Source organism: Mesoplodon bidens (assembly GCF_964165515.1).
Source record: "Mesoplodon bidens genome assembly, chromosome: 2".
Lineage (NCBI taxonomy): Eukaryota > Metazoa > Chordata > Mammalia > Artiodactyla > Ziphiidae > Mesoplodon > Mesoplodon bidens.
The window spans coordinates 161,091,072-161,116,531 of NC_138177.1; the positions used below are offsets into that span (position 1 = coordinate 161,091,072).

Below are 25,460 nucleotides of genomic sequence, written 5' to 3' on the forward strand. Positions count from 1 at the left end.
GGCGGGGAAGCCGCGTTCGTAGCCTATCCAGACGCGTAGAGTCGCTTGCCGCGGGGTCGAAGCGCGCGCTCCTCCCCTGCCCCCACACGGCCCGGAGCCGACTTCCTTCGATTGCGCGCGCGCGGGGTTAGTGAGAGTGCGCCTCTCGCGGTCACGTGAGAGGTTTAGTGCGCACACTCCTGGGTGCAGCCATTTTCTTGAAGGGTGTTAAGCTAGCGATCACTTTAAAGTAGGACTATAGATGAGGAGTCTAAGATGTTTTCGGGTCTAGTTGTCAACTCTGGGGGTGAGGCTGCAAGAAAAGGCTTCTGTCAGACCTCGAGGTGTCTAATTCAAGTGTCCCTTGCTCCTAGGTCCTCCAATTTATTTGTTCCCTTCGTTCTTAGAAAGAACTATTGGTGAAGCAAGCCCAGAAAATGAGGCCTTGGACTTTTAAAGGTCTCCTCCAAGCGGCGGGACCTAGGACGGAAGTCTTAGGGGATTAAGTAAGTCGTCGAGAATGGAGTCCTGGCCCTTTAAGGGTGTGTGTCAAGGGGCGGAGTCTAGGGCGGAAGTTGTAAGTCCGGGCCGAAGTCCGGCTGATGAAGGGCGGAAGTTGAGTTTGGGGCCCAAGCCGCAATCATGGCGCTGGAAGCGGAAGATCTTAGAGACTACAATTTGACTGAGGAGCAGAAGGCGATCAAGGCCAAGTATCCTCCAGTCAATCGGAAGTACGAGTGTGAGTAGGTGGCTCACTTCTCTCCTTGCCGGGGGCTGCCGACTTCCTCTTCCACTTTGCCCCATAGGGTGGCTCAGGCATTCCCGTTTTGCCCTTTATTGTAGGCTTTTCTGTACTTCTCTGGGGAACGCTGAAGGCTAAAGCCGCCTGTCTGAGAGTCGGGAAACCCGGGCTCCCACATTTACAGCCTTTTGAACTTTTTCTGCATATGCCTAATTACATTTATCTTGTGGGAATTTTACTTCTGTATTAATTCTGAAGGTAACGTATTTTCAAGCGTTTGGGGGGTTGTCGCCCCCAAGTATCTCCCTCCAACTGTGGGATAGTTAGAGTGTGCCTAGGATAGAGGACTCGGAAAGCTCTGAGTAGGGGACTTCTAAATTGGTGTTTTACCTGTATCGTGTTGTTAGCAAAAAGACCTGGTTTTGTCATTTTTAGCTTAGTGACTTTAGGCAAAAAAATCACATAACCTCTTTGCACTCAGTTCCTTCATGTGAGGGATAAATGAGATAATAATAAATGTGAAAGTATAGTGCAGACTCTCAAGTTCTACATAAAAGTTAAGCTGCCGTCCCTAAAGGTGGATGTGGTTTGGGGAGCACAAATCTGGCTCTTATTTCCTTTCTTAAAGTTCTTTCATTGATTTCCCATTGTCCTCTGTATAGAGTCCAACTATTTACCATAGCATACTAGGCTCTGTACTTTCTGGACCCTGCATATCTCCCTAGCTCACTTTCTCTCACTTAATTTTTTTTTTTACAACTTTATTGGAGTATAATTGCTTCACAATGGTGTATTAGTTTCTGCTTTATAACAGAGTGAATCAGTTATACATATACATCTGTTCCCATATCCCTTCCCTCTTGCGTCTCCCTCCCTCCCACCCCTCCAATCGGTTACAAAACACCGAGCTGATCTCCCTGTGCTATGCGGCTGCTTCCCACTAGCTATCTACCTTACGTTTGGTAGTGTATATATGTCCATGCCTCTCTCTGGCTTTGTCACAGCTTACCTTTCCCCCTCCCCATATCCTCAAGTCCATTCTCAAGTAGGTCTGTGTCTTTATTCCTGTTTTACCCCTAGGTTCTTCATGACATTTTTTTCCCTTAAATTCCATATATATGTGTTAGCATACGGTATTTGTCTTTCTCTTTCTGACTTACTTCACTCTGTATGACAGACTCTAGTTCGATCCACCTCATTACAAATAGCTCAATTTTGTTTCTTTTTATGGCTGAGTAATATTCCATTGTATATATGTGCCACATCTTCTTTATCCATTCATCCGATGATGGACACTTAGGTTGTTTCCATCTCCGGGCTATTGTGAATAGAGCTGCAATGAACATTTTGGTACATGACTCTTTTTGAATTATGGTTTTCTCAGGGTATATGCCCAGTGGTGGGATTGCTGGGTCATATGGTAGTTCTATTTGTAGTTTTTTAAGGAACCTCCATACTGGCTGTACCAACTCTCACTTAAATTTTTAAAAATTACTTTTAATAGGTCATATATATGATATAGAATTCAAAAAATGCAACAGGTATGCACGAAAAGTCTTTCTTTCAGCCCTGATCCCCAGCCCCTTAGTCTTGTTATCCAGATCGACCATCCTTAACATTTTCTTATGTGTACATGCAAAGGTGTATGTTTACTTAATTTACTTAACCAGTTTCTAGTTGATGGACATTTATACTTATACTCGTTTGCCAATAAAAATAATGCAGCAGTGGATATACCTGTGCATCCATTGTTCGGCACATGTGCACGTGTATCTGTAGAATAAACTTCCAAAAGTTACATTGCTTTTTCAAAGGGTATCTGCATTTTATCAATATTTTTTAAAATTGAAGTATAGTTGGTGTACAATGTTGTGTTAATTTCTGCTGTACAGCCAAGTGATCCAGTGATACATATATAGATATTCTTTTTGATATCTGCATTTTAAACTTCAATTATTGCCAAATTGCTCTCCATTGAGGTTGTGCCAGTTTATACCCTTGCTAGCATTGTGTGTGTGCCTTTTTTCTTTCCTTTTTTTTTAAGAAGCCTGAATTCTTTTTTTAAATTCATTTTTTAATTTACTTTTACTTTTTTTTTTTTTTTTTTTTTTTTTTTTTGCGGTACGCGGGCCTCTCACTGTTGTGGCCTCTCCCGTTGCGGAGCACAGGCTCCGGACACGCAGGCCCAGCAGCCATGGCTCACGGGCCCAGCCGCTCCGCGGCATGTGGGATCTTCCCGGACCGGGGCACAAACCCGTGTCGTCTGCATTGGCAGGCAGACTCTCAACCACTGCGCCACCAGGGAAGCCCTACTTTTACTTTTTTAAATTTATTTATTTTTTGGCTACACTGTGCTGCGTGGCAGGTGGGGTCTTAGTTCCCCGACCAGGGAGTGAACCCGTGCCCCCTGCATTGGAAGCGCAGAGTCTTAACCACTGGACCGCCAGGGAAGTCGCGACTATGCCTCTTTTCTCACACTTTTACCAATTTACTGTGTTACCACACTTTTTGATCTTTTCCAATCTGTTAAGTATCTTATACTAATTGCATTTTACTTATCAGTGAGGCTGAACATATTTTAGTATGTTTGGAGTTATTTGTATTTGCCTTCTGGAATGTGTATATTCATATTTTTAACCCATTTTTTCTATTGGATTGTTGGTCTTTTTTACTGTGCAGAAGTTTATTTTTATGTAGTGAAATTTGTTAACCCTTTTTATGGCTACTGGGATATCATACTTAAGAAGGCATTGCTCGCTCTGGGACTGTAAATTAATTCTCCCATGTTTTCTTCTAGTACATTTGAAAATAAAACTTTTTTTTTTCTTAGGCCATACCACATGGCTTGTGGGATGTGGGATTTTAGTTCCCTGCTCAGGGATTGAACCTGAGCCCTCGGCAGTGAGAGCACAGAGTCCTAACCACTGGACTGCCATGGAATTCCCCAAAATAAAACTTTTATTTTAGTATAAGATACATATAGAAGAGTGCACATGTTACAAATGAAATTTTGCAAACTGGATACACCTGTATAACGAGTAACCAGATCAAAAAACAGAATGTTACAGCATCCCTGAAGACCCTCTCATGCTCCTTTCTTCTCTCTCCCTATTTTTCCCATTAGCCTGACTTCTAATACCATACATGAGCTTTGCATGTTTTTGTACATAATCTGAATGGAATCGTGTAGTATGTATTCCTTTTGTGTTTGGCTTTTTTTTGGCTCATATTTGTGAGAACCGTATTTTTGCTAATAGTTATAGATTGTTCATGTTTCTAGTATTTATGGTTTTTTAAAAATATATATTTAGGGCTTCCCTGGTGGCACAGTGGTTGAGAGTCCACCTGCCGATGCAGGGGACACGGATTCGTGCCCTGGTCCGGGAAGATCCCACATGCCGCGGAGCGGCTAGGCCCGTGAGCCATGGCCGCTGAGCCTGCGCGTCCGGAGCTTGTGCTCCGCAACGGGAGAGGCCACAACAGTGAGAGGCCAGCGTACTGCAAAAAAAAAAAAAAAAAAAAACAACATATATATATATATATATATATATATATATATATATATATATATATATATATTTTTTTTTTTTTTTTTTAAATTTTGAATACCTTAGGATTAGGGTAAGGTGGAAGTTAAGTATCAATATCTGATAATTATTTTCCAGATGCTATAAAATCATTTATCAACAGTCTGTCTTTTCCCTTGTGATTGAACTATGACATCTTTATCGTATACAGAATTCCTCTAACTATATATAGGTCTATAGCTGGACTTACTATTCTATTCCTTTGTTTCAGCTCTCTTTTTATGTGCCAGTGCCACATTTTAAATTATTGAGACTTTATTGTATCTTTTAATATCTTCTAGGACAATCTCCCTCTCAGTACTTGCTCCTTTCCTGCCATTCTTATTGTTTTTATTTTTTTCTCCATATGTAGATAAAAATCAGCTTGTGAAGATCCGTAAGAATTACTGTTGGTATCCCCTCTCCCCTTTTAATCATTTGTTTCATCTTCTCTCCATCCTGAGGCTACTTAGGGGCCCAACCCTGAGTCACCTTATTAGCAGAGACTCAAGTGTGGTCAGAAGGGGCTCTTTATGAATAACACTGAGTGACACTCCTGTCACTCAGAAAATTCCCAGGATTTTAAGAGCTCTGTTCTAGGAACCAGAGACAAAGACCAAGTATATATTTTCATTATACCACAAAAGCATTCAGTGAAAAGCAGCAATTAAGAATGAGAGAAAAGGGCTTCCCTGGTGGCGCAGTGATTAAGAATCTGCCTGCCAATGCAGGGGACATGGGTTTGAGCCCTGGTCCAGGAAGATTCCACATGCCGCGGAGCAACTAAGCCCATGCACCGCAACTACTGTGCCCATGCACCGCAACTACTGTGCCCATGCACCGCAACTACTGAGGCTGCGAGCCACAACTACTGAGTGCATGTGCCACAGCTAGTGAAGCCCGCATGCCTAGAGCCCATGCTCTGCAACAAGAGAAGCCACCGCAATGAGAAGCCCACGCACTGCAATGAAGAGTAGCCCCCACTTGCTGAAACTAGAGAAAGCCCACATGCAGCAACAAACACCCAACACAGCCAAAAAAAATAATAAATTTATTAAAAACAAAAAAAAAGAATGAGAGAAAAAATAAACAATAGTGTATTTTTGAGAAATAGTTGAGAAAAGACCGTTTGCTCAAAAATCCTGTTAACATTTTGTTTGGGAATTCTCTGGCTGTCCAGTGGTTAGGACTCGGTACTTTCATTGCCGGGCTGGGGTTCAATCCCTTTCCAGGGAACTAAGATCCCACAAGCCACGCAATGAGGCAAAAAACTGAAAAAAAAACCCATTTTTATGTTATGCCTCATGATTACATCTATGGAGATGATGTAATCTGTTTCCTAAGAATTGAATCTTTGCATTCCAGGGATAAATCCCACTTGGTCATTCTGGATTCTACTTGCCTACATTTTGTACAGAGTCTTGGCATTGATGTAATGTGAGATTAGTCTGTGTTTTCTTCCAGCTTCATTTCTTGCCACTGACTACCCCCAGATCTACCCCAAGCTCTCCCTGTAGCCCTGTTTTTCCTTTAAGACTCAGCTCAATTGTCATCTCATTTATTCATTCAGCAACATTATTGAGCACCTGTTGTGTATCAGACACTGAGCAGGAAACTGGGAATAAACGAGTGAGCAGATAGATAAAGATCATCCTTAGTCTCTTGGCACATAAAGTGTTAGGTCTTGTTTCTTTTGGGAATTCTTACCTGAACCTCTTAGTCTAGCTTAGTTTATCTCTTATGCTCTCCTATAATAGAATTTTCAAAGTGGGTGGTCTCTAGAACCCTAGGTTTTCCCAGACTTTTTCAAAGGATCTGTGAAGTTAAAACTACTTTCTTGGGATTCCCTGGTGGCACAGTGGTTAAGAGTCCGCCTACCGATGCAGGGGACACGGGTTCGTGCCCTGGTCCGGGAGGATCCCACATGCCGCGGAGTGGCTAGGCCCGTGAGCCATGGCCGATGAGCCTGCGTGTCCGGAGCCTGTGCTCCACAACGGGAGAGGCCCCAACAGTGAGAGGCCCGTGTACCACAAAAAAGAAAAAAGAAAAAAAAAAAAAAAAAAAACTACCTTCTTAATAATACTAGATGTTACTTGCTCTTTAAACTGTGTTGATATTTGCACTGGTGGTGCAGAAGCAGTAATAGGTCCAAGTCCTGGCCCCTTGGCGCAAATTGAAGCAGTGGCACCAAACTGTATTGGTAGTCACTGTACTATTTACCACTATGTACTTATAATTAAAAAAAGAAAAAGTCCGTTTTACTTAAAAATGTCCTTGATGACTTGGCAAGAACTATTAATTTTATTAAATACTAACCATTGAGTACACGCCTTTTTAGTATTCTGTGTAACAAAATGGGAAGTATGCATAGTGTTTCTGCTGCTTCTCAAAGTATTGATGCTTACCTTAAGGAAAAGAACTTCTGTGATTGAGTTGTGAGATGCCTTTTTTCTCGGAACACTATTTTTTCTCAAAAGAATGACTGGAAGACATACTATTGTTACTCAGACTTGGGTACTTCCAATATCTTCTTGAAACTAAAGTAATCTGTCACATCAAGGAAAATAACAATATTTGTTGGTATATTGATAATATATATTATTATATAATGATAAAATTCACGCTTTCAAGTGAAATCAGAAGTTTGGAAAACTTGGATCTGCCATCATGAGTTTCACGGTTTCCCAGTGCTTAAAGACTTTTCTGATGAGATTGGAGGTGATATTAACAAATAGATTTTTAAAAATTCTATATAATATGTCAACATCGATGAACTGATATTTTTCCCCAAAACCAATGCTTGATATTACACAGTCAGGCATAGATAAGATCTGTCCTAAGCACAAGATAGAGCAATGCATTTTAATGTTACAGAGTTCGAAAAATTCATTGTTAAAGCCTCAGATTCTGCATTGCAACTAACCTTTAAAAAACCACCAGTTTCTAGTTTTGGTGAAGGAAGACTATATGCAGTTTTTTTTCCTCACTCCGGCTGTGCTGCCCATATGCATTTTTTAAAAATAAATTTATTTATGTATTTATTTTTGGCTGCATTGGGTCTTCATTGCTGCGGGCAGGCTTTCTCTAGTTGCGGCGAGTGGAGGCTCTTCCTTGTTGTGGTGCACAGATTTCTCATTGCGGTGGCTTCTCTTGCCGTGGAGCATGGGCTCTAGGCACACGGGCTTCAGTAGTTGTGGCTCGTGGACTCTAGAGAGCAGGCTCAGTAGTTGTGGCGCACGGGCTTAGTTGCTCCACGGCATGTGGGATCTTCCTGGACTAGGGCTCGAACCCATGTCCTCTGGATTGGCGGGCGGATTCTTAACCACTGTGTCACCAGGGAAGTCCACAGTTTTTTTTAAGCTCTTAAAATACTCCTTTTTCCTCCTGCATATCTGTGAGATTGCAGCACACTGAAAAGCCAGACATTAAAAATACTTGCAGAAATGCTAAACAGCGCCACTCTTCTCACTACATTTTTTGAAAATGTAGTCATTTTTCATAAAAATATATAATTTATGTTAAATAAAATGGGCTTATTATTTGTATTTATTTATTTATTGTTTTTGGCTGTGTTGGGTCTTCGTTGCTGCTCTGGGGCTTTCTCTAGTTGCGGCAAGAGGGGGCTGTTCTTTGTTGCAGCGCACGGGCTTCTCATTGCAGTGGCTCCTCTTGTTGCAGACCTTGGGCTCCAGGCGCGCGGGCTTCAGTAGTTGCAGCACGTGGGCCCTATAGCACTCGGGCTTCAGTAGTTGCGGCACGTGGGCTCAGTAGTTGTGGTGCGTGGGGCTCTAGGGCGCGTGGGCTTCAGTAGTTGTGGCGTGCATTGGCAGGTGGAATGTTAACCACTGCACCACCGGGGAAGTCCCTGGGCTTATTATTCTTAAGTGAATTAATACATACTTAAATTTTTTTTCAGTTAAAATTTCTAGGTTAATATTGCCAGATACAACCCATATAAACAAAAGCTCTTTGGGTCCTCAGTAATTTTTAAGAGAATAAAGGGTTCCTGAGACCAAAAAATTTGAGAACCACTGCCCTATAGCTATCTGTCATTGTCTCTTTAAACCGTCTTTTAAAAAATTGAGGTACAATTTACATGTTATAAAAGTGCTCACATCTTAAGTATAAAGTCCAATGAGTTTTGATAAACAGATGACATCTGTGTAACCAGTACTCGAGTCAAGCTCTAGAACATTTCTATAACCCTAGAAAGTTCCCTTTGCTCCTTTCCGGTTAGTCCCCTAGCCCCTTACCTTGAGGCAAGCACTGCTCTGATTTCTATCACCACAGTTTACTTTTGTTTTAGAGTTTTGTATAAGTGGAATCACACAGTATAGATTCTTTTCTGTCTGGCTTCTTCACTCAGTATCAAACACAGCTAGACTTTAAAGTGGTGAATGGATTTTATTCAGTAACTACTGACAGCAGGGGAAAGAGGTGAGCTCCCTGACTCCTGTTAATGCATTGTATCAGTAGTTCATGCTTCTTTATTGCTGAGTAGTGTGGCATTGTATTCCTCAGTTTGTTTATCCTTTCTCTTGATGGATATGGGGTTTTTAATTTGGGGGAATAAAATTGCTGTGAACCTTCTATGTCCTTTTGTGGCCACATACTTTCATTTCTCTAGGGTTAATACCTGTTATTTTCTTTTAACTTGTTTGTCATCTCTGCTGGTCATTGAGCCCCTTAATGCCTAAAATGTATTGAGTCCTCAGTAATATTCTGAGTAAATTAGAGATGAGCTTAAACCTTGAGTGTTACCAGAACAAGATGTATTATGTAAACGGCACTAAACTGGGAGTTAGAAAATCTCAATTCTAGTCCCAACTCTAATCAGCAGTGTAGTCCTAAACAAGTCGCACAATCTCTCTGGATTTCCCGTTTCTTGTAATTGAAGGAATTCTGTTAAATGAACTCTAAGACTTTGTTGTAGCCTGAATATTCTATGATTCTAAGCAGGAAGAATTGATGGAAGTCAGGTAAGAGTGAAGGATAGACTCTAAAATCATTTTTTTTTAATTAATTTTTTTTATTTTGGCTGCACTGGGTCTTCTTTGTGGCACTCGGGCTTCTCTAGTTGTGGCGCGTGGGCTTAGTTGCCCTGTGGCATGTGGGATCTTAGTTCCCTGACCAGGGATCGAACTCACATCCCTTGCCTTGGAAGGCAGATTCTTAACCAGTGGACCACCAGGGAAGTCCTGACTCTGAAATCTTGAGATAACAGATCCAATGGGAACTTGCTGTAGTAGCAGTTGTTATTTCCTGGTGTTGCTGTGAGAATATCAGGAAAAAGCTCATAATACATATTGTAGAGTTTACTTTCCAAAACTGTTTTATTGGTCAAGGATATCATTGAGGAGTCCTTCAAATGAAAGAAATCAACAAATATAAAACTTGGCTCTTGTTAAAAATAAAAAACTGTTTTGTCTGGGATTTGGCTAGCTCTTCATGAAAAGGTGAAACGAAATCTGGAATTTTATATCTTTGACGATGTAGTTTCTAGAATTCTGGTCATTCACACAAGTAGATATTTAGAAAAGATACTGATTTGTTTTGTTGAGGAAAAGTAACTAATGGCAGAGAATGGCATTTGTTTATTGAAAAACTATGATGTATTAGACACTTTTTAGATCACCTAGAAGACCGTGGCCGTGATGCCTTCCAGAAATTGTCATTTATTTAAATATAAATCTTGGCTTTTAAAAAAATAACCCTTTAGGGGCTTCCCTGGTGGCGCAGTGGTTGGGAGTCCGCCTGCCGATGCAGGGGACACGGGTTCATGCCCCCGTCCGGGAGGATCCCACATGCTGCGGAGCGGCTGGGCCCGTGAGCCATGGCCGCTGGGCCTGCGCGTCGGGAGCCTGTGCTCCGCAACGGGAGAGGCCACAACAGTGAGAGGCCCACGTACCACAAAAAAAAACAAAAAAACAAAACAAACAAAAAAACCCTTTAGCATCAATATGCTAATATTATGGAACTATTAATTCTTTTATTTAATATTTGTTCATTTAATATTAACAGAATAATAACTGTGAATGCTTAGAAGAAATTTTAAAAAATAAATAATAACCCTTAACAGAGCAATCAACTTTTGTGTAAATGGTTAGTGAAAGGTGTGTGGCCAGCCCACATTTTCTTGCTCTTCAAGGATGATGTTCTTAGTAAAATGATCTAGAGTTATTTTCTTGTGATTTGCAAGTCAAGTTTAGTTACTTATAAGTGTTTTTTCCTCTCTCCCTCAGATTTGGATCATACAGCTGATGTCCAGTGAGTATAGCTGGAGTTTATGCCTTTGCAATCATGTGCTTAACATAGGAAGGCTGATGTTTTAATCTTGATGTCCCAAGTTTTCATTTTTCTCCTCCTCTTTTGGTTCCTTTAGGACACACAAATGATGGTTTAAAAGCACCTGGTTTCAGTGTTATTAAACTGATTGAGACCTTTGGTTTTGTATTTATCATGTTAATTTTATTTTGACTTTCCTGACAAGTTTCTGATTTGCAGTGGATTATATTACACAGGGCATGAATGTATTTCTTTAGGTTACACGCATGGGGAGATACTCTGGAGGAAGCATTTGAGCAATGTGCAATGGCCATGTTTGGTTATATGACAGATACTGGGACAGTGGAGCCCCTCCAAGCAACAGAAGTAGAAACCCAAGGTAACCAATTTATTCACAAGGAAGAAATTGTTATAGATGTTCAGTATTCTATATAAATTCAGTATATGCTCACAGTAAGAACAACAAAATTGATTATGAGCTTGTTCTTTCAACTAGCCTAAGAAATTTATTGCACTGTTAAATTCAAACCAGTTTTTTAGAGACAAGAGTTATTAAACATGATACTGTCATGGTTCTTTTTGATCCTGTGTAGGAGATGACTTACAATCTCTTCTGTTTCACTTTTTGGATGAATGGCTTTATAAATTCAGTGCTGATGAATTCTTCATAGCCCGGGTAAGCAAAAGTTTTTCTTTTTTACTGAGCAAATGGGTTCTTACCCATATTTTATAATAAGACTAGTGATTTAAAATAGAACATGTGATGCAAAACCAAGCCATACAGATGATGATTTGCAGAAATTATAATAACCATAGGCTCTTCTTGAATAACCCGAGTTTGCTTATGTATGTGCATTTTGTGTTTAGATCTCTTATTATATACTTGTCACTCATCAGGATTGTGTGACAAGAACGCACCTGTTGTCTCCGTTGTCTCCACTGTCTCTCTACATTTTATGTCTCCCAAGTTTGAGCTGTATTTATGTCCATCCATATGTTCCTTTTGTCCCATTTGTAATTTGGCAGTTCTGCCATGTTGGCCTAAGTTTAAAAATTGATGCTTTTAGTTTTCCTTAATGTGAAAAAGGAAAAGCCAAATGGAGTTTACTTGTTGTCATCAACCTCCAGAGGGAACACCTCTCCAACCTCATTGTTATCTAACACACATGGCCTTCCTTGCTTCCGTAATTCCTCCATTCTCTCCCTTACCAGCTCCACTACATATATTCTTCCAACTGGGTCATTCGTCCTACAGAACTGGGTCATTCGTCCCACAATATTATATAAAAATAGGCTGAGAGTTTTGTCAACTCTAAATAAATAAAGCTGAAAAAAACCCAGAGTGATTGAAATCCTAGGTCATCCTCCTCTATGTATCTTACAGAAAAATTCTTTTGACTCATATTTTTAGATTGTACATTTTCAAGAATATGTCCCTTGAATATGTAAGAAAAAACTGTATTTCCTTGAAATATATAGTTTGTTGTTCTGTTTTAGTTAACATTTTAGTTTTCTTTGCTTCAGAGAAGTTTTATGCTATTATCTTGAAAAGATGATAACCTAGACATGTTGTAGTAGCTGGTCTGTTATGAGCATATATTAAAATTAAAAGAAAATTTTTTTTCTTCTTTAGGAAGTAAAAGTACTTAATATTGATCAAGGAAATTTCAAATTACGGTCAATTGGGTAAGTTTTGAAAACCTTTTAAGTAGCAGGTCATGAATGATGTTAAGTTATTCTTCAGTGAACTCAGTGGGCAGGAAGACAAATAGACGTGTTAAGTCAGAAGACCAGTTGCATCCCAGTAGGGCTTTGCAGGTTAAGCTTCTTGAGATACCTAGGAGCCAGGGTTCACCTCAGGTTTGGTGGACCAGAAACTTGTCAGAACAAAGTTGATGTGTGTTAGTAAACAGGATTCCCAATTTGTTGATTTTTAGCACAAACAATATATCACTGGTAGATGGCACAGATATTTGCATAAAGCTTAGCTTGGTGATGAGAAATGCTGATGCATCCTTTCTTATAGATCCTCACACTTGGACTCCATTTCCTTCTATTAACAAGTTATACATTTCCTTCCAGAGTTTGCAAACACTTGATTACGGCACTTTGATTGGATTTGGTGTTTTCCAAGTTTCTTCAGTCATTTAATGATATCTTTTAGGTGTTTTTTTGTTTTAACAAGTCTCTGTTTATTCATACTTAGATGTAGGTTATTTTTACTCTTTTATTTTTATGTACAGATTTACTTAACAATCACGGTTTCTAGGCCAGGTTCAGGTAACTGAAAAGCCTTTATAAGTAGTTTATATTCTCTAGAGCCAAGGTATGCTGCAAATCCAGTCTGGAGCAAAATGGGAAATAACATCTTTCTAAAGATAGGCTTAGAAATCCTAATCTAGTAATTTAAGATGTTTGCTTCCTCGGGTAGCGGGGCTGAGTTATATCTTGCTGCTAGGCCACCATTCACAGGGATAGCCAAGAAAACAGGGTACAGACCACCAAAAACAAGACCAACCAATCCACCTTGTGTGAAGGTACAGGTTTCACAATGCAAATCACCTGTATTCAAAGGTAAACTTACAAAATCTTTGTAAGACACGTGTGCCGTCAAAAATGGGATCTCTGCCATTAGTAAGCCAGCAGGTATATGAGCCTTTGTCACATGCATGATTCGTCGAAAAAGACTATCTGCTATTAGGCCATAGAGGGCAGCATTAAGTCCAACATATATTGATCCATTTTCAAGCAGATTCCTTTCTGTTTTGGAATTTGGTTAATTTTTCTGGTTATGATATCAATTAAGTTCTCCTTGACAGTATCATCTGGTTCATGATTTTCCATCTTGAGCCTTACGCTTTCCTCCCATCACTCGCTGCCTCCTCTGGTCTTATTCAGCCACGTGAGGACTCACTCCAACCCTTACACAACTCTTTTAGGTTATTTTTATATAAAGCTTATCTTTTCTATTTTATGTTGAATTTTTTTAGTTTCTTTTTGTAAAGTGAGAGCTTTTATCTCCTCCTCCTCCCTTTTTTTATGGGTAAGAAAACAGGGTTGTCCAAAGGTACTTAGCTAATAAATAGTTGAACAGAATTTTAAAACTTTGCTCTTTCTACTACTGCTACTGCTTCTGCTACTGTGATCTTCAGCCACATTAGTGTTGAAGGGAGAGAGGATGCTCATCCCAGGTTCCAGGGCAGTACCTTTCTAGGGCCTTCCATGTACACACCATGGACATTTTTTGAAAAGTTATAAAATACAAACCAAGTTCAGACTGTATTACAGAATCTAGTATTTTGCCTTTATGGTGTTCAGACGTGCTTTCTCCAGTGGAAGTTATTAATTAGTTCTGTAGTCCTGAGTACAGTGAAAATTTTGAACATGCTACTCTGTTATGAACCAATATTCATTAAACAATGTTTATTGAGAATCTACCTATGTACATTATACTAGGACACTTTTTTTTTCTAAAGAGCAACTATCAACCTTCTTGAAATGGCTATTGTACACATAAGTCCCTCAACAGCTGTATCTGCTAACAATCAAATTGAAATTTATAGCTCCCTTCCCCCTCCATCTCTTTTGGCTTTCTAGTATCTAAACCACATTTATAAGGCTTATTTTAAAATGTGGAAAGAGAGAATAAATGTTAAATCCTGGAAATCTTAATCATGTTTCACTTTTCCTTCTCAAGGTGGGGAGAAGAATTCTCATTGTCTAAGCACCCTCAGGTATGTCTTTAAATCCAGCCATTAGAAACATTTTATACTACCTTACCATAAAGTCGGTAAATGTGACAGTTAACTAGTTCTAATAAGTTGGTGTAAAGTCCTAACTTTTTCTCAGACTAATACGACCTGTCGGGACATATTATGTTAAAACACTGTGATTTCACACACCTGATTTGGAGGATTAGGATTCAGCATTTGGGTTATAGGGTCAGGTTTGTTACAGAGTTGTGGGGTGTAAAAATCCCTTTGCCTTATCGAGTTTTGATGTCCTCCCCTGTAATGAAGGTGTTGGACTAGATGTTCTCTAAAGTGTCTTCTGCCTTTTGTGCTTCTCCAGATTCAGTATTTGCCAGCATGTATGGCTTCGCTCTATACGAGTCAAATCTGTTAGAATAGGGGTAGGCAATTTTTTTCCTAATGTTTTGTGCTTTGTGGGCAGAGAATGATGGAAGAGCAACTATTCAACTCTTCTCTTATGTATAGCACTAAACAGCCAAGGAGAACACATTAATGAATGAATGTGGATGTGTTCCAGTAAAACTTTTTTTTACACATTTCCTCCATTACTATTTAGAAATGTAAAAACCATTCTTAGTTCGTGGGGCTGTACAACAATAGGTGGCAGGCCGTATTTGGCCTTCAATTTGTAGTTCGCTGACCCCTGTGTCTAGGCCAAGGAGACCTAAGTTAGTTGGAGGTGACTGGAAAATCCTGTTTGCTTCCGGTAGCTGCAATAGAATTTCTTCAACCAAAGTGCAATAAAATGAAGCCTGGTGAGGGAGCCTCGGGGAAGAGAAGCATAAAAAGAACAGAAGCCAGTAGAGGGGGAGCATGTGGATTGAAAACAAATTATTTTTATAATACAAATGACAGTGGCATTTTCTTTTGAGTATGTTATATTTGAGATACCTATTAGACATCTAAACGGAGATGTTGGATAATAGGCATTTGACTGCCATTCAGAGAAGGGACTAGGCTGAGTTCCCAGGGCCCAGGTTCGACTGTATGGAAGAAGCCTTAAGAAGGAGCCCTGACCCAAACAGTAGGAAAGCTTTGTGTTCTTGGATTCATCCCATCTGATAAATGAAAAAGCTGATGCCCAGAGAGGTCAGACAGCTTCTGTATCCAGTTGCAAACAAAGCCAGGACTATAGTATGCTTTGTCTCCTAACTCAGTGATTTTTCTGCTGTACATATTTGCCTCTCGTTTTTACTGGATCAGTGGATAATGCTATACTAATTTGATAACTAATTGTTTCGTCTGAGTTTTTCAGAGCAATATTAGAATTTTGACTTTCTGCCAATTGTTGCTAGAGTTAATGATTCTGATTTTGATGTCCTTTTTCTTCCTGTTTTTTCTTTAACCCCAACTTCAGGGAACTGAAGTCAAGGCAATAACATATTCAGCAATGCAGGTCTATAATGAAGAGAAGCCAGAAGTTTTTGTGATCATTGACATTTAAGACACACACAAAAAAGAGACTCCCTACGAAGACCTGTTTTTTCTCTTCCTCTTGGGAAGATACCATGATACCATGATATAAATTCTACAGTATCTTTTTTGTTTTCGTTTGTTTGTTTTGTTTTGTTTTGCGGTATGCGGGCCACTCACCGTTGTGACCTCTCCCGTTGCGGAGCACAGGCTCCGGACGCGCAGGCTCAGCGGCCATGGCTCACGGGCCCAGCCACTCTGTGGCATGTGGGATCTTCCCGGACCAGTGCACGAACCCGTGTCCCCTGCATCGGCAGGTGGACTCTCAACCACCGCACCACCGGGGAAGCCCTCTACAGTATCTTAATATATGGAGATTTGCAGAACAGAAATTTTTAACTTAAAGTGTGGCTTTCAGAAATGGAAAATCTAGGTACAGCCTTGGTCTGTGTTATCCAAATATTCAAAGTTTAAAGAAACCTTTAGGTGGCAAGTATGGTTCCTCATTTGTTAATTCCCTGCTGTAGCAGCAGGTGCCTTACACCCTTCCCATGGAATGCCAGCCCTCCAGCCTGATCCCAAAAAGGATCATTGATCTAAGATCAGCCTGAGAGACTCTGAAGCCCCCATGCTCTTACTGAATGCAGCTTGAAAAAAAAATCTGAGGAATCCTACAACCAGGATTTTGCTTTTCTTCCAAATTGGTTAACATATATTTTCTATATGTACATGAAAAGAGGTCGTTTTAGATTGCTGTGGGAAAGAGCCATCCTGTATTCCAGTTGGTTTTCTCAGATGAAACAATTATAGTTGAACAATTGGAAGGCTTCTCTAGAAAGAGCCCTGGTTTACTGTTCTCACTTTTTTTTAAGCACTGAAGTATTGACATTTTCCTGTTTTCCATAAGAAAAATTTGATGCATGTACAAATGGGCCCTTCTTTCTAACATATAATTTTATATTAAAGCCATTATATTTAGAGAAGAAAAGGAGACTTTTTTTAAATGTCTTTGGTTTTTAAAAATTACCTAAGCTTTTCATTCCTAAGGAGACAGGAGGCCAGGAAAACAACTTTAAAATGATCTGAACTTTTCAAAGTAGATAACCTTTGAAAACATGAGGCTGCTTTCATTTGATTTGCAGCATTATTCCATTCTCTATTCATTGATGTATTCTTCCTTGTGATGCAAGAGTTTGCAAAGTTGCTATTTATTCACACATATGTGAAAAAAGATTGCCACTGGGTGCTGCCAAATATCCTTATAGTGTGCTGAACTTGACCTAAAAGGAAGAGATTGTCTGTGAGCTTTCTAACTGTTCTCTCGGAGCACCACATTATTTTTACTCTGGGGATTGTTTTTTTGGGGGGGCTGCGCCGCACGACATACATGATCTTAGTTCCCTAAACAAGTATCGAACCCGTGCCCCCTGCCTTGGAAGCTCGGAGTCCTATCCACTGGACTGCCAGGGAAGTCCCTCTCTGGGAATTTAACAGAAAGTAGGGGGTGCGTAATGAAGACAAGGGCAAGAGCCTGTGGTTTTAATAGTAGCTCTTCAAATGGATACACAGCAGGATCTCTGAGGTAGCACTCCTTTACCTTCTTTATTCTCAGGCATATTTTATAAGTGTAAATTGTGGACCTCCAAGCAAAACAATGTCTAGAAGAATCTCTTTACCTTTTGTTAGGATGAATTTCCAGCCTGAGATGGGGCTCTTTCTTTCGACTCCTTTACACATCATGGGCTACTTGGGGGGGTTGATTGTGAAAGTGAACAATGGGATATTGTGAGGGCAATGGGAGAGCTGAAGCCAAAGTAAGAAGAGCTCTTGGGATGTATCAAGCCAAGTAGGGTACACATTTGACTTGGTGGGGTGGGGGGAAAGCATAGCCATATCTCTTAACCACCAGAGCTGTATAATGGGGCTCAATAAAAACAAGGCAGATGTAATTATGCAATACAAATTATATTTTCTTAATTTTTAATAAATTTATAACATTACAATTTCAGGTAAATTTTAAATTTTAGTTTGTGTTAGTTTTAAAACATGCCAAAACAAAGATACTGAATAGAAGGAAAATGAGTATGTTACCTTTTATACGTGAAATGTTGGCGTTCTTGATCCATCAGTAGCAGCACACGTTTTATTGATTTTTAGTTTATTTATTGAGATGGTTGCACCTTGCTCTCACCAGATTCTTCTGCTAGTTTCAAGTATGTGTCTTTCCCTAAGGAACAGATTTCCCCCGTTGCAGAGCTAATTCTCCTTCCCCATAACGTACCCACCCATCTTCACTTCTGTCTGTCTTCTGGGCTGCCGTTCTCATTTCTGAAAATGTCGGGTAGCAAATCCGCTGCCCAAGGAGTCAGGCAGGTAATGGGAGGGCTGCGGGTGTTGAACTGAGGGTTTACGCAGGGGCCGAGCGGGCAGCTGCCTCTCAGCTCCAGCCCTCATTGCTAATGGGAATACAAGCCTAGGGTGGCAGTTTTTCATAAAAGCCCAGAGAGTGGGATTTTTATGTAAAACCTCCCAAGTTTTTGTAAAGAAACCCAAACCATTGTGGGTCCTCACAATGAAGTACAGACAGGTTGTGTGTGGGCTGAATCTGGTCCACAGGTTGCTAGTCTGCAGCTCCGCTTTAAAACCGAGTTCAGGGAATTCCCTGGCAGTCCAGTGGTTAGAACTTGGTGCTTTCACTGCTGTGGGCCTGGGTTCAATCCCTGGTAGGGAAACTAAGATCCCACAAGCCTCGCAGAGTGGCCAAAAATAAATAAATTTTAAAAACCCAGCTCAAATCACATTTCCACAATGCCTCCCTTACCATTCAGCCTTCAAGGGTCTCTGAACTATGCTTCTCCAGTTAGCTTTAAAGATTTACAGGCTTATTCAATTTTATAATTGTTTAATGTTCACTAGTCTTATACCTCTGAATAGAAGGAAAGCTCCTAGATGGCACATAATAGACGGTCAGTTACTACTTAGTGGTCAGTGGATTAAGCATCTTAGAGCTACGTCAGACTCTTAGGCAGAGACTGCAGGTCAGCTCCTTGAGCATATCTATAAGAACATAAGAATCCCAAGCCACAAGCCTCAGTTCCTGGCCTTTGCTCTACTACTGTCTGACCTTGGACCTACTTCCTCATCTATGTATTATAGGTGTGTATTAGTGATTCCTCAGTTCTTTTCCAGTTCTAAGTTTCTGTGATCTAGTAATATCTTAAACAACTGAGCTGAGAAAAAGAAGGTATCTTACTGGAACAGTTTAGCCTAAAAGGTCCAAATCACACCATCCAGGTCTGCTCACTAATCAGTCAGTCATTGTCATGGGTACAGGGCTGTGTTACATGATGGCAGTGACTTTTCAGGAAAGTAACAGTAGTGATGTGATGACTTTTTCTCACTGGTGCCTCTCCAAGAAGGCTAAGTGGTTATGTGTGTCCTTACAGCCACCTTTGCTAGTTCTCTTTCCACCTTGCTATTACCACTTGGGCTTTGGAAGAGAATGTTCAAGAAGAAGTGGTGGAAAAAGTACAGTTTATACCCTCCTCAAAGTGGGGGAAGCGCCCCAAGTGGACTACAGTTCTGCCCCTTCCTGAAGTCTGAGCTTCAGAAGGTTTGGGGAATTCCAGATTGAGACTGAGAATGTAGTTTCTTCATCTACAAAAACCAGGGGGTGGGAGGGGGGGACAGGAAATTGGAAAAGATAGCTTCCAAAAGCTCCTTCCAGAGCAAACTTCCTCAGAATTTAGTGATTGTAGTAATTTATCAATGTTTTTTCCCCTATAACATGCTCTGTACTTTTTTGTTCTGTTGTCTGTAAAATGAACAATTAATGTTGAATTCTGGACATGCAAGAAAGTAGTCTTAGGGCCAACATATTAATTTTGTCATAAACACATATCCAGGTCTCCTCTGTACAAAACATTTTCCCAGATGCTTTCTGTATATTACCCATTTGTCCTTCCAACAATTCTATATGTAGTACAGTTGTCCTACATTTTACAAATAAAGGGATTAGTGACACCTAAAACCTACTGGCTAGAAGAGGCAGATTTGGGACTTAGGACTCTGTTCATTGTATTTATACAATATCTTTTAATATATAACAAATCACATTTATGTTCTGTTGTTCTTTTGATCCAAGTTAGCACAACAGCTGTCATTACTCAAGTTTTATTTTTTTTATTTTTGGCTGCGTTGGGTCTTCGTTGCTGTGCGCGGGCTCTCTCTAGTTGTGTTGACGGGCTTCTCATTGCGGTGGCTTATCTTGTTGTGGAGCATGGGCTCTAGGCGCGCAGGCTTCAGTAGTTGTGGTGCATAGGCTCAGTACCTGTGGCTTGCAGGCCCTAGAGCGCAGCCTCAGTAGTTGTAGCGCCCCGGCTTAGTTGTTCTGCAGCATGTGGGATCTTCCCAGACCAGGGCTCGAACCTGTGTCCCCTGCATTGGCAGGCGGATTCTTAACCACTGCGCCACCAGGGAAGCCCTCAAGTTTTATATATAAGGAAACACTTCACATTTGTGTGATATTTGTAAGGTGCAACTCAAAAATAGATGATTGACAATGGCTGTCTCATTTTCTCTGACACATACTCTAAAAGTTCAAAAGCTAATGTTATTTAGCAAAAACATTTTGACTATAGAAATATCTCGTATCAGGACAAGACAATAGAAAATAGTGGATTTATATTATTTTTTCCCATTGCCAAATAAATACACAACTGTGTGTGTTTTTTAAATTACTTCCAAATACAAACTTTAAGTACATTAGAGTCATGGATTCACATCCTGACCATGTCACTCACTAGCTATATGACTTTGCGAAATTTCTTGAAACTCTCTGAGGCTGGGTTTCTTCAACTCTGAAATGAAGATAGTGATACTCACAGACCAGGTGTCCCCAGCTTTGCTACTATAGTTAAGAATCTTATTTTGTAGAAGAGAAAGGGAGTAATTTTGGAATTATACTTGGAACTGTGGAATTTAAACACTACTGTGCTAACAGTTTTATTTTGAGGATTTTGGGGGTGCAGTGGTTAACAGCACAAACGAGCCAGATCATGGGGGTTCAAGTCCTGGTTCCACCACTTACTAACTCTCCACTTTGGGGCATGTTGCTGAATCTCCGTGTGCCTCAATTTCCAAATTTTAACTCATGACAATAGTTGTTGAGAGAATTAAATAAATGTATACACATAAAACTCAAGACAGTGCCTGGCACATAGTAATGCTCAGTGAGGGCTAGTACTATTATTGGGACAAGATTAAATGCTAACAGCCCCCTTACTTTTTCACCTTTTAATTTTTTAAAAAGGCCACAGCGCTTGGTTAGGGGGTGACCAGCCTAAGGATAACCCTGGAGCCAGTGCCATTCTGCCAGTCTTGTTTATTAAGAAGGGCAAACAAAGCCACTCCCTTCTGCTTCTCCTCCTGCTTTCTCTTCAGACTTTTTCCTTTCCCGCTTCTCTACTCCAAATCTTTCCTGTTAGTCTAGTTTTCTTTCTTCCATATCAGAGTTCAGCTGTCTTCAAAAGCTGTGCCTGTCCCTTTATGCCAAGCTGGGTGCCCTTCTACAGGACTCCCATTTTACTGTCCCATCCTGATTCCCTTGCAGCTCGAAGTATTAACCATTCAGGGGGTGTGTCACAATGAGAAGAAAGATGAATCAATTATAGGGTAACTTTGTTTCTGCCATTATGTTCCCATGGCCTCTCCAAGTCTTCTCTCAGTACCATTGAAGCCCACCCACCACCACCCACCATCAAAGTCCACACCATACAACTCACCAGTTCCTGCCTTTGAATTCTTGTGCAGATTCTTTTTCTTTTTTTTTACAACAATTGCATAAAGTTCCTTAAGTCAGCTAATGTGTGTAGTCAACTCCGCTTCGAAGTTGGAAGCACCTTAAGGAGCAAGGGAACTGGCTTCTGGTTATTATTTGTACCTTGTACCTTCCATCTTTTTGTTGTTGTTGTTGTTGTACGCGGGCCTCTCACTGTTGTGGCCTATCCCGTTCTGGACGTGCAGGCTCAGCGGCCATGGCTCACGGGCCCAGCCGCTCCGCGGCATGTGGGATCTTCCCGGACCGGGGCACGAACCCGTGTCCCTTGCAGCGGCAGGCGGATTCTCAACCACTGCGCCACCAGGGACCCCCCACTTCCATCTTTTAATGGTCTGTTTCAGTGATGCTTCCAGTTCTTCCTGATTCCAAAGCCCCCTGGTGACATGCTCCTTAGGGAGAGATCTTTAATGTCGTGTTTTCATATCCAAAATCTGAGTTCCTTGTTTCTATCAACAGTGCCCTTATCCTTCCACAGCCCACACTGGAGTTTTCTTGAACTCCTCTTACACTTCCATCCCCTGTGCTCAACTATTTGCTAGTTTTCCTTAGTTATACTGATCATTTCTCTTTTCCTTTCATTGTGTCTCCTAATTGGATGTTCTTTCCATTATTCAAGGTGTAGCTCAAAATCATCTTTTTTTTTTCCTTTTAAACATAGCATTGCTATTTTACATGTTGGCATTAAGGACCATTTTTGTTATCTGTATTTATTTTTGAGTAAAAACGAAATTAATAAATGTGATACTCTTCCCAACCCAAATTTTTTGTCTGAATTCCATTTAGGAATCTGGGTGCTTGGTAGATATTGAGACATTGGTTGGGTGAATAAATGGATGTATTTCTGGCTGTTGGTACTTTCTACCACACATCATCATTGGCCGTATATGTATGTCTCTCCAGCTGGAATGTAAAATTCCCCCAGGACTTTATTTCATTTCTCTCCCTTGCATGTGACAAGGGTTCCCGAAGTCACTACAAATGCCTCATCTTCCAATATGTGGATGTTTATATGTATGTCTGTTACCTAAAGGTAGGAGTCAAGGCCTCTCCTTCCAGTTTCCTTCTTGAAACTTCCTAAATTTTCTGAACTTGGCCAAGTCTTTTCACCACTCTAAGCCTCAGTTTCTTCATCTGCCATAATACAGTAGTACCTACCTCATCTGGCTGTCAGGCTAAAACCTTTGTTGCTCAATTTTTCTCTAAAAGAGTTACGACTCCCTGAAAAAGGAAGGAGGGGAGGGAGGCAAGACAGGTAAACTAAAAAACATCAGTGAAGTGCCCACAGAATCTGGAGAGCTAGGCTCTCATCCGGTACATCTCTTCCAGCGGCAGCGAGGCCAAGGGCGCGGTCCCCACTCTGTGTGATTGGGAGGGGAGGAATGGGGGGGACGCCCAAGGCAGTGACTCTCTGTGACCCACGGACTGCACTATGGGAACCAAGAGTAGAGGTAAAGCACACTAGCTCCCCCTGGCGGTAGGGCGGCGGTTTCTGGCACCGCTAGCCAACCCACTGTGTGGGCTGGACTCAATGACTTTGGGGTCAGTTCTCAAGCCTCAGTTTCCTCCTGTTTTAAATGGGGAGGCATGTGTGCCTACCTCAGCGGCCTTGGATCGAGTAGGGAGCCGGCAAATAGGGGCTCTTTATCGGGTGCACACTGCACACAACAGAGTTTTCTATTCATCTTGCCCCCCCCCCCCCAGAATTTAGCTTTAGGGGTGTCTGGTATGTCGGGGCCCTCTACGGTGAACTGTGGGGTTCTCTACGGGGCTCTCGCTGCTGGACTCTGATAACTTTCCAGGAAAAGTAGTTGTGCGGGAAACAGGACTGAAAAGGAAAAGAAAGGTTCCTACTCCTTAATCCCACTCACTGGTGCAGTCCTCCCTGAGAGTAAGATGAAGCCACGTGGTCATCGGCTTGAGCGCGAATAGATGTCGCTGCTGCTTAGGGGAAAACACAGGGCTTTCATTTTTTAACACGGTCCCCAAATACTGGAGCGTCTGGTGCAGGTGCCATTTTCCACTGCTGTATTCCTTGTGGATTTTTTTCCTCCAGGGGAAAAAAAGTTTAAAATCAACTCAAATATGCAACAAAAGACACATTATCTTGTATTTCAGAGTTTAACCTTTTTTTTTTTTTTTTGCGTTACGCGGGCCTCTCACTGTTGTGGCCTCTCCCGTTGCGGAGCACAGGCTCAGCGGCCATGGCTCACGGGCCCAGCCGCTCCGCGCATGTGGGATCCTCCCGGACCGGGGCATGAACCCGCGCGTCCCCTGCATTGGCAGGCGGACTCTCAACCACTGCGCCACTAGGGAAGCCCCTAACCTTTTTGAATTATGCAAGAAAGTGCCACTTCCTTATTGGATAATTTTTTTCTTTTGGTAGGAGATTAAGCAATGGTGTCTGCATATACAATACTACTGAACAGATATACTTGTCATGTTTGAATTGCATACATAACCTGTTATGGGAATGAGGATGGTGCTTTATGCCAAAGTCGTTTCAAGTTATTTTCCAAAAAAAAAATTTTAATGGCAATACTTGAAGTAAAGCAAAGACATTTATTTTTCTTTCCAAATTAATCTGAAGGCTTCTTTAAATAAGACATCTTTCTTGGTTTCTCTGCTATGGCATTTAACTTGAATAAAAACTGATTTAATTCAATTCATTGATGGAATACTAATGTGTAGCAATTAAGTTTCACAGTGCTTGGAGAGTGTTCTGGTTTCTTTTTCAAAAGCAAAGAAAACATTAAAGCTTGCAAAATTTCAGGATATAGTATTTCAGTCACATATTCCTAATATAGTTCTTTTATTACTCTGTGTGATTATTCCCAGACTGCAACCCATGATCAAATAAAAATGCAAATACATCTCAAAGTAAAAATGGGCTATTTTAATTTAGTGTCCATACTATTTGACCCTAATAAAAAGCTTAGATGAGGGGGCATACACAATATCTTAAAATTTCACAAAAATTAATATTTTCTTGGACTGGGCAACCATATTTTAATTTTTTTTCCTTAATGATAGGGTTGCAAACCAGTGGACTGGAAGGTGAAATGGTTCCACTGCCCAACTTTAGCATCTATCTATCTGGGGAGAACAAAGGGAAACCTTGACTAGGGGACCTATTTTGCACATAAAAAACACTGGAAAGATTAAAAAAAATGTATCCAGGCCCCATCTGCCAGAGATTCTGCTTTACTTAGGCATCTGTATTTTTAAAATTTCCACAAGTGGTTCTCAAGTGCAGCCAAGGTTGAGAACTACTATCTAGGTAAAAATGTTCCATTTTTTCCCTTATAGGCTGAATAAAATAATTTACTCAATAAAAGAATTAAGTAGTTGTAAATAATATCAACAAGGAATTAAAAGATTTTCCCAATGGGAAAATCAAGAAACTATATAATGGATCTGTGTATCTAGAAATCCAAAAGAGTGAAGTAAAGTATAATCAGTTCTTAGATATACTTTACAAGTTGTCTTTAATAATGTTTGCAAATGATCTAATCAAGCCCAAAGGTAAAGAGATGACTGGCATTACCCTGGTCACTGGTTTCCTATCTAAAGATGATGAAGTACCAGTGGCTTTTGCTGGTGTGAAGAAAATAAAAAGAGGCAGGGAAAAGTGTTTATCATGCTTTTAAGAAAATACATTTCAAAATATTTTGCATTTAAAAGTTAAGAGTCCCGGACTTCCCTGGTGGTCCAGTGGTTAAGAATCTGCCTTCCACTGCAGGGTACACGGGGTTGATGCCTGGTCGGGGAACTAAGATCCCACAGGCCATGGGGCAACTAAGCAACTACTGAGCTGGCATGCCACAACTAGAGAGCCCACACACTGCAACTAGAGAGAAGCCCACACGCCACAACGAAGACCCAGT

The 25,460-nt window shown here is 40.7% G+C and overlaps 1 protein-coding gene and 1 pseudogene across 3 annotated transcripts; one reads left to right on the forward strand and one right to left on the reverse strand.

Annotated features, from left to right (window-relative positions):
* Nucleotides 1–196: 196 nt before the first annotated feature.
* ZBTB8OS (zinc finger and BTB domain containing 8 opposite strand) lies at nt 197–16,414 on the forward strand. Of its 2 annotated transcripts, none has more exons than XM_081223939.1 (7): nt 197–485; nt 10,530–10,554; nt 10,830–10,951; nt 11,166–11,248; nt 12,206–12,258; nt 14,270–14,306; nt 15,682–16,414. In XM_081223939.1, exons 3-7 carry the CDS (start codon nt 10,879–10,881, stop codon nt 15,766–15,768), a joined length of 333 nt encoding a protein of 110 aa, XP_081080065.1. In that variant the 5' UTR covers nt 197–485; nt 10,530–10,554; nt 10,830–10,878; the 3' UTR covers nt 15,769–16,414. The 2 variants fall into 2 exon arrangements, with proteins under 2 accessions (XP_081080065.1, XP_081080064.1); XM_081223938.1 differs by lacking the exon at nt 197–485 and adding an exon at nt 501–718.
* LOC308611838 (transmembrane protein 126A-like) lies at nt 12,268–14,263 on the reverse strand (annotated as a pseudogene). The gene has a single exon. The product of its transcript is annotated as a transmembrane protein 126A-like (transcript).
* Nucleotides 16,415–25,460: the final 9,046 nt, after the last annotated feature.